The 9,350-nt window shown below is 45.9% G+C and overlaps 1 protein-coding gene across 19 annotated transcripts in view; it reads left to right on the top strand.

The window, feature by feature from the left end:
• Positions 1-9,193, top strand: part of LOC117164762 (protein turtle) — a 162,070-nt gene extending 152,877 nt beyond the window's left edge. For 16 of the 19 annotated variants that reach the window (XM_033348066.2, XM_033348060.2, XM_033348068.2 and 13 more), the window contains one exon: positions 2,230-9,193. In XM_033348066.2, the coding sequence (XP_033203957.1) occupies positions 2,230-3,424 (1,195 nt within the window). In that variant the 3' untranslated portion in view covers positions 3,425-9,193. The remainder of the gene's footprint in view (positions 1-2,229) is intronic. The other 3 variants (XM_033348079.2, XM_076621095.1, XR_013059094.1) reach the window with 2 other exon arrangements.
• Positions 9,194-9,350: the final 157 nt, after the last annotated feature.

The following is a 9,350-nucleotide window of genomic DNA, read 5'->3' on the forward strand; positions in this document are numbered from 1 at the left end:
CGTTCACCTTTCATTTTTTTTTTCTTAACTGCCAGTCGCAATGATACTTCACTCATAACTGTCGCTGTCCTTCTTTCTCACTGATACGTTTATTCACTCCTTTCTGTCATCTACTTTGCTCACTTGACTCACGATCACTCACGTTCACCCGACTTGTTCACTTGATTTTTGTCTGTCGTCTCTCATTGTGCCACTCGCTCAATCGATAGACGATAATTAAGATACGAGCGAGTCGATGGTTTAGCAAGATTAACCGGTTAAATGACGATTGTATGTAATCACGACGTAACAATGCGTATCGAAACGGACCCCGAAACCATCGAGATCGCTGTGACTACTTTTTTGCTCGTATATATTGAAACGTCATGGATTTCGCGCAACATTTTTGTATTCGTAGATGCACCGAACTCAGATAATTCTTATTAAAGATTCGATCGATAGCTTGCTTCATTTTTTAAAAGTGTCGCGGACCGACCCCGGTTAACACCCGGACATTTCGGGTACGGTTTCGGTGCGGCGAACGAAACGCAACGACGACCTCCCTCTATTCGCCGGATTCGGTTCGCGGCATTCACTCTCACCTTTAACCCCTTCTCTCTCTCTCTCTCTCTCTCTCTCTCTCTCTCTCTTTCTCCTCTTCACGTTACGATCTCGATTACACGAAATAACTTGAGCAAACGGGAGCCTTCGCGGGGTCCGCCCGTTTGCTTTTTCAACTCTTTCCACTCACGTAGCATGTCACGCTTCACCGAGCATGACGATAAAAAGAGATGCAAAAGTAACAAAGACAAAAGAAATGCAATGGAACCGTTGCGATAGTAATCAGGGTGCTTCCCATCGATCGAAATTTTAACCGAAACTTCTTGTATTCTTTTGTTGTTTCCAGTCTATCGATTTTAGACGAGCCGTAAAAAGACGCGATCACACTCGATCACACACGGACATAAGCAAAGAAACATAGGTAAGCCGCTTTCACTGCGGCTCTACCCTCAACTGCATTTAGACACGATTTTTCATTGTATTATTCATTGTTGGTCGTTTTTACACGATTATTCGTCATTGTACGAAACTTTGCTCTTTCCCCTACGATCGATGAACATTTTTGTCTGATTATGCTTAAATCCCCTCTTCCTCTACCATCGATCCGTTTTATATATTTGTATCGTTGCGCAATGATCTGTTGTACATTCTCTTTACTTGGTAATTTTCCGTGTTACCCCGAGTATTCCTTCTATTTTCCGTTCTCTTCTTTTCGCGGACGCAGTCATCCGACACCTATTTATCGTGTGTGATTTACGATTTTGTTTCGCCTTCTTTGTGTCTATTCCGTTGTGAACGCACGACGAAACGCAACGAGTTTTGGAAGAACGTGAGACGCGATCCCGACAGGAAAACGCGTTATCTATTTGCTCCCTAATATCACCGCCTAGAAGTAACGTTCGATTATTTAGAGTTATATTTCTTATCATTATCGCCATGATATTGTTTTTTGTGAATGTAATCGTTGTGTTACAACATTCTCTCTCCCCCATCTTTCCTTGCTGCCGGACCCGAAGGAGGAGAAAAGGTGACGAGTTTCGGAGCACCTAAATCCACGATTGCTATCACTAAAAAAAAAAAAAATTGGGCAATGAAATCTAAAAAAAAAAAAAAATATTGAAAAAGAAAAGAAAAAAAAGAAAAATCCACTCACTGGCAACGCCCACCTGCCCACGATCCACATCACGCCCGACCACTCGTGCACCGGAATGCGCATGCGCATGCCTTTCCCGCCTGCATCCATTATTCGTTATTATACGTATACGTAATTAATTCTCAATAATTATCTTGTACGTTTAACTTGTACGTCTGCCTTTACGTTGTTTTGTTTTCCTAGCTCCTTCTTTCCTTTTTGTTCGTGTTAACGTTGCGTATTTTTTACGTCGTTGTTGCACGTTTATCGCTGTGTATGACGATCGTTTAACATCGTCGAAGGAAGTCGATCGATATTCAAACTGTTTCAATATTCGACAGAGAATACTCTTGCGCCCGCCATGCTTCTTATTTGTCAGGGATAGAACCGAGTCGAGCTTGTCCAGACTAAAAGAGCGTTCCTTGTTTTCTAACGATCGAAATTTCGTCTCGATGAATATATAGCGCTTCGGAATTCCTTCGACGGGGTTGATCGCGTCGCCATAGTTAACGGCCACCATTGCGAACTCTCTAACGCTCGTTCTGTCCTACCCGTAGACCTAGAAAAAGCCGAGTACCAGGTCTAAATCTCCTGCGGGAGATTCTGAACCCGGATACACCGGACTCGTGCCGCGGCCGACCGCTGGGTAAAATCTCACGCGCGGCCGACGGCCGCTTCGTGGTAGCAGACTCGGTCCTCAGCTCGGCGAACAACAGCATCCTGGACGCTTCGAGCAGCGACGACGGTGGATTCCTGCCGAAGCAGCGACTCAAATCGTCCTGGCGGCGACCGCTCGTCGGCACCAGTCAACTCAGCCTCAGGTCCGATGGTAGCGGCGTCTCCATCGGAGGGTTACCGCCGTCTATTCATCATCACGGAACGGTGAACTCGTTGGCTAGAATAGCGCCAGCAATCTGCACGATCTCGTCACCCAGATTCTTGGCCAGTTCACCGAGCGGGCCGCAAGTCCCCTGGACGCCTTTATACTTCAGCGATCTCAGTTCTGTCAGGCAACCATCGTCCGGAGAACGTTCCTTTCCGACGCCGCCCGATTATCTTCAGCTTCGTAGCGTGCACCAGCGATACAGCCAGGAGCTTCCCTCGTTGAAGGCGATCCACGCCGAGTCTAGGAGGTTCGTACCCGTTCAACCGTTGGCGACCTCTTCGCCGCCTCAATCTGCTGGTAGATCGAGAGCGAGGCTGCCTCCTCGACACGCGAGACACGCGAGGTCTGCCCCGGAGCTGGCAGCGTCCCCAGACTTGGAGACATCGCCGGAGAGTAGGTCTAGCAGCTCGGGCTTCGGCAGTAAAAACACCTCGCAACAGAATCAGAGCTCGAGGAGCGGTAGTACAGTGGCTGAGTGGAGACCACCGCCTTACAGACCACCGCCGCCACCCCTGGTTGGCCGATGGTTGGAGCTTCAGGATCAAGCGAAAGTCGAGCACACGCACATCCAAAATGCCGTGGACGCTGGCAGCGTCGATGGACATTACGAGTTCGATCCTGTCTCGTGTACGCCGACCCCTACATCCGCCTCCACCCCGACCAGGGAAGAGAGGCCACCGGTGCATCAGATTCACACTATTCACGTGCCACACATTCACCAGGTGCATACGATTCATCATCAGACGCCGAGGTACAGCAGGGACAACATCGAGGCTAGAGTGCAAGCGATGAAGGCCGAGTTCCATCAGTTTCGACAGCGGCAAGCGAGGAGAAGACAGAGCGCGCATCTCGAAAGCGCCTGTTGACGGCACTGTTCACTAGTAACTAAGCTGCATTCCTTGGATTTCCATATAGTTCCATCATCGGATATCTGCTCCGATTCGTTGCTTCTTCGTCTCTTTTGTGGTCAATCGGAAACGAGAAGAACGCGTAACGAGAGACGGAACGCTCTGCGAACGAAGCAAATTCGCAAATCAAGACATCTCGAGAACATCGGAAGAGAAAAGAACGGAAGAACAATCTCGAAGGCCGCGGGCGAGCGATGAAGCGGACGAATCCCAGCAAATCCCGGCTGTGACGAAAGTTATGCAAACGCGATTCCAAGCGGACGTCGCCGTGATTATCATCGGAGACCAACTGTTAAAGCACAACGAGGATCATCGTACGCGATTCAAATGTAGGCAACTTCAAGTCAATTCTACCAGCTGGGCAACCATCTCTACAAAAAAAAAAGGCTGTTACAAACGTCAGCTCAGGATACATAAATTTCACCAATGCGAACAACTAACGTAGTAGAACTGTACGTTAAGAAGTTACACATCGTCCGAGTCCGATCGTTGCTGATTTAAGGAAAAACGCGACGTACGAGACGAGTTCTCGTACCCCCTTCTCTCGTCCGACAGTCAAGGAATGTCACAAAGAGGATCGACGACGTTCCAGAGGATCCAGCGACGGAAGACGAAAGACGGTTCGAGCAGGCGGGGACGATTCGAGTTCGACGATCGTTATTGGTCATATCCCGCGTGTACTAACGACGCCTACGTCCAATTCGGACGACCGCGATTTTTAGCGTTACTAATATTATCGAGTAAAGAGAAAATCAGGCGGATGAGTTTCTTAGCGAATGGAAGTGCGAGCAAGAAGCCGGAGGACGTTAGGCCGAGAACAACTCGGTAGAGAACCGATTCCGTTCGAACCGATAACTAAATGTTCCCGCCCGAGGAATTAAGCGAAACGATTGGCACGGAACGTGAAATCGGATTTCAGGGGAAGAGAAATACCGATAAGACGAGAGACGGCATGATACTCCAAAGAAACTACACCGTGCTCCGTATATCTTTTAAAACGACACGTAAGAGTAACTTTAATCGTACACTGTAAGTAATAATTAAAGAAAAACAAAAAAAAAATGAAGCAAAAAAAATGAAAGCGAATGCGATGCAACTAAAAAAAGAAGATAAGAAAACACACAAGTAAGATAATCGAAGAATTACCACACACGTATTACATACATACATACATACATACATACATACATACACACACACACACAAACACACATACAAACACACACATACACACGAGAATCTAAGAAAAAAAAATAAATTAAAAAGTTAATTATATCGATGAGCAATGGACTCGAAAAGTGATATTAGGCCGAAGCTTGCCTGGAAATTGCTTAAGGACTCACTCGTACTGCACTGCCTGTTTAGGGTTTCGCTAGCGACCCAACATATTATCGGCACAATAATTTTTCTTAAGTAAAGTAAACGAGAATAAGTAACGTTCTTTGAATCTAGCCACGGTCTTGACGGCCACGGAGTTTGCGAACACGCGCGTGCACGCATTCCGAAACATCGAGAACTGCTCGCCGCCTTTTTCTCTCGCCCACCCTCGTCGCGAGCCCATTTTGCTCGGGTCGAGACTTTCGGCACGAACTTTTGCCATGCGAAGGCTATTCCTTCACGAACTGCCAGCGAACGACGACAATGGGACCGGCGACTATTTCCCCTCTGTCCGTTCCTTCCAACGGGAATGCGTTCGCGGCAAGAGCTCCTGTGACTGACAAACCAATATACATACGAAAGGAGATCGCGAATCGTGCACTCGCGTGGAAGCATCGCCGTTGGATGCCGTGATCCGTGCATTAGAGACAAAAGAATTACACACGCGTACACACTCTTATCGACAGTACAAGACACACTGGCGACACATTCGCACATACACGCGTGCACGTGCAAATACACATACACACACACACACACACGCGTGCGCGTACACGAAGAGAGAGAGGACGAGCGAATGACGAACGAGCGAGTGTTGTACGAATGATACCAGACACGCGGCACACGTGCACACACGAAAAGCGTTCTTCGAGACCTACCTAATTCTCACCAAACGCATTGTATTAAATCATCTCGAGTCGAGGACGAAGCTCGTGGACGGCCCACAGAGTGTTCGAGGATGCAAATACGGGCTAACTTCGATCGAGTAGAACGCGACCTAAACGAATGAGAAAGATGTTAACGTATTCACCCGCGATACTTTACACGATAATTATAACGTGTTACTTCGATTTAATCGAAAGCCGCTTCTAACTTCTGTTTCCTCTTCTTTGGTTTCTACCTCCCCTCTTGTTAAATTTTCTTGATTACTTTCCGTTCAACTGCACACTACGTGCGAACACAGAGCAAAGCAACAGCTGCGACTGCGGAGCAATCGAATACTCTCGGGCCGCGGCGCCGCGCGATTTCCCCTCGACGTCTCAGCATTTTACTTTTTTTTATAGTACAAAACATTTATTTATACGTGCGTGTTATAAATACTTATATTATATAAATATAATAGCAAGGGCTCTACTCACGATTCAACTATACTTCGACGAAAAGCCATATAGCCGACAAGTGCAAACGACGACGCGGACGCTGTCGAGGCAGGACGCTCTGTATAATCTCCGTTAAGATGTAACTGAATGAGTGCGGCGTGAGATGAGTGCTACATTATGCGATAGAGTGCGGGATAGAAGAGAAGAGTGTATCTGTTTGAGTGTATGAGCGTGCGTGAGAAAGAGAAGGAAAGAAAGAGTGCGGAATAAACGAACAAGAGAAGCGTATAAGATGGAAACAAAGAAAGAACGGAGGTGACGCTAAAGAGTACCAATATTCTAAAGTAATTCTAATGATTGAATTAATAATTTGATAATTAATTGATATTGTACATCGTAAACGACGTAGCGTGTAGCGTATTAATCAACGAGAACGACGAACGCAGCGACGATTAATTCGTTAAATTAATTACTATTACTCGGGATCGAAGCGACAGCGAGGAGAAGCTCGAGGAGCATGCATGATCGGGCCACGCCGCGATTTTTGAACTATCGTTGCTGTTGTATCATAATAAAATCGGATGTTAGAGGCGTGTCCCGATCAAGCCGTATGGTTCCCTGGTAGCAAAGAGTGGCGCACTGTGCACGCGGTACCGGTGATCGATAACGAGGACGCACTCTCAGCCGAACGAAAGGAACCGAGCAATCAATCGGTAATCTTTTTGTACGTCGAATGGCCATGATCGATTTAAATCATCCGTTGTTCCTTTCGCAGATCGAAGAGTCGAACTCGGCGAGATGACGCGGTACCGCGTAGAAAGCCGAAAGAGCAAATGTCTAGGCACAGGGAGAGGATCGGACCGTGGGTCGACGTTTTAACCGATCTTCCTTTACCCGTGTGGCCCTTTGCCTGTTTAAACGGTCGAGCAAAGAGAAAATACGGCGAGCGAAAGAAGAGAAAAACCAACCAATCGATATAGACATATAAGTAACGTGTAGATATATCATAGTTAGATACAACGATCTCAAGAATACGCGCAGAGTGTCGACGATCGCGATAAATCGAAAAGACGAGAGAACGAGACGGGGTGCCTTCGACGAACGGAGGTGCCGCCGCTATAATTTCAGTGTAATCGTGCGGCAACAATAGGTGGCAATGCCACGAATATCGTCTAAAAGAGTCTGAGATTTAGCAAGGAATATATATGTACGTGTGCATGTATATAGAGAACGAGACAAAGGATACGACATAGAACGGGAGAAAGGATTAATGGTTTGGCGCGATCGCGTGTTAAATGAATAATATGGTTGAATCGTGAATTCGTTCGTGTAACGTTCGTCATCAACATTCATTATCGATAGCTTCGTTTTGCGTTTGTTCTTTTTGTTCCTGAAAAAAAGAACCGCTGTCCTCATCTTCTTCCTCTTCTGCATCTTCATCGTATTCATCTTTCTACTTCCCTATCTCTTTTCACTTTTCTACTTCTCATATCTACGTATTTCCATTTCTTGCTCTCCGTCTACCTCGAGTCATCGTCATGGCTTTCTTTTCGTTTGCGATTTATCTTAGTCGCGTTATTTATTTAGAGTTCGAGCGAGTATGAACTTACCGCCGGATGTGAATGAAATTAATTTAGGTATTCGCTCTTTACGTACCTGAAAGCCATCTGGCATAGCATATTTTTCAGAGTCGCGAGTGAAATTTTCATCCCTCGGAGCAGAACGTTTGCGAATCCACCACGTGCAGCAGCTAACAGAAAGATATTCGTCGCGGTCGAGCTAGAGATCGCGCGAGATTGGATCGATCGGTTAGCAACTACGTTCAAAACGATCGCGTGTATTTACTTTCATACTACGTACTATGTTTCTCTGCGTTGCGATAACGTAAAATCGTAAAATATTTCGGAAAGTCGAGCCGTCGAATCGCGCGCGTAGACGGCAGGCTAGCAAAATGGCCAAAGAGACTCGAGGTCTCTACGATCGCGTACGTTTAGAGTTTACAGCGTCAGCGTCGCGCTACTATTATACAATGGCTCTCGGGTACTATTTTTCACCGGTATTACGATCTTCTCATTTCCATCACGGTATTCCGCATTCTTTCGAATAATCGACGCGAGTTTTCCTTCGATCGATAAAAACCGCAACGAATCGTGAACAAAATTTAATGATCAAGAGAGAGAAAGAAAGAGACGAACGTAGAAGGGACGGCGTCCTAGCGACGCTGCGCCGATAGCAAGCGATCCGTTTTTCAAAATAAACGATCGTCGCAGTTCCAGGTACGACGAGAGTTTTCGAGTGTTCAAAGTCTATCGGCATCGAGCACACCGACGATTTCTAGGGCAACGTCCAACCGTTCGTTCAACCATACCCGTTGTTTTTTTTTTTTTTCGTTTTACAAAAAGTCACCCTTTGATTTCCGTTCGTGACAGCGTTCTTCAATCGCCGGATATGCATCCGCGCGCGTGCATCGAATATAATCTTCTTATCGTAACGTTCTTCTGTATCGTCTGTCTTCGCTACGTTCGCTTATATATATCGTCCGTTTTCTTGTTGCACGCGCGACTTCCAACCGAGCAACAAAATGAAAGAAGTAAATAAAAGAAAAGGAGAGAAATGAGAACGAATAGAAACGAACGAGAGGCGCGTTTTCGTTAGTCACCTTCGCGAGTGCTCGCTTTCACCTCCATTTTCCACCGTTTTATTGATTGACCTATGCTTTCTCGCGAACCTCCCCCCACGAAAACTCCAAGACGTACTAACCTAGGACAAATTGTAGACAATTTATTATCAAATAAAAGTGAAAAATAAAGCGACATTTGAAAGGAAAAAAGAAGAGAGTCTGTGTTGTGGGATATCTCTACGTTCACTCCAATCCCTTCTAGAAGTATGCGCGATACGTATGAGCGCACCGATCCGATTGCAACTCTAAACGCGTACACAAATAAATGCATATAGAAACTATACGATGCACTCGTCTGCACGAGGTCTATCGAGTAAAGTTCGATTTATTGATACGTTTGTAGGAACCGAAACGGAACGGGGATACTAGCTCCCATTCCGTCACACACGTACTAACACGTTGCCCGGCTTTTTAAAACGGAATACTATACCTATATCGATAGTGTATAATATATTATATTATCGTGTATTAATATAATATATTACGTTAGTATCGTATATAATATAATATATGCAATATACCATAGTTTATAACGTTCAAATTTAATAAATACAAACGTTATTTTAGAAATCTGCCTCTCGTGATACTTTCATTGCTAAAAAAGCGCAACGACCATCGCGGCGGCCGCGTGTCGTCGCGAAAGACTTCGAGAGGTCCGTCAAATCGATCACGTCGAACGATCGCCATCGCTCGTCTCAAAACGCAATTGAATCGTCGTCGACCGAAT

Source organism: Bombus vancouverensis, chromosome 8 (assembly GCF_051014615.1).
Source record: "Bombus vancouverensis nearcticus chromosome 8, iyBomVanc1_principal, whole genome shotgun sequence".
Lineage (NCBI taxonomy): Eukaryota > Metazoa > Arthropoda > Insecta > Hymenoptera > Apidae > Bombus > Bombus vancouverensis.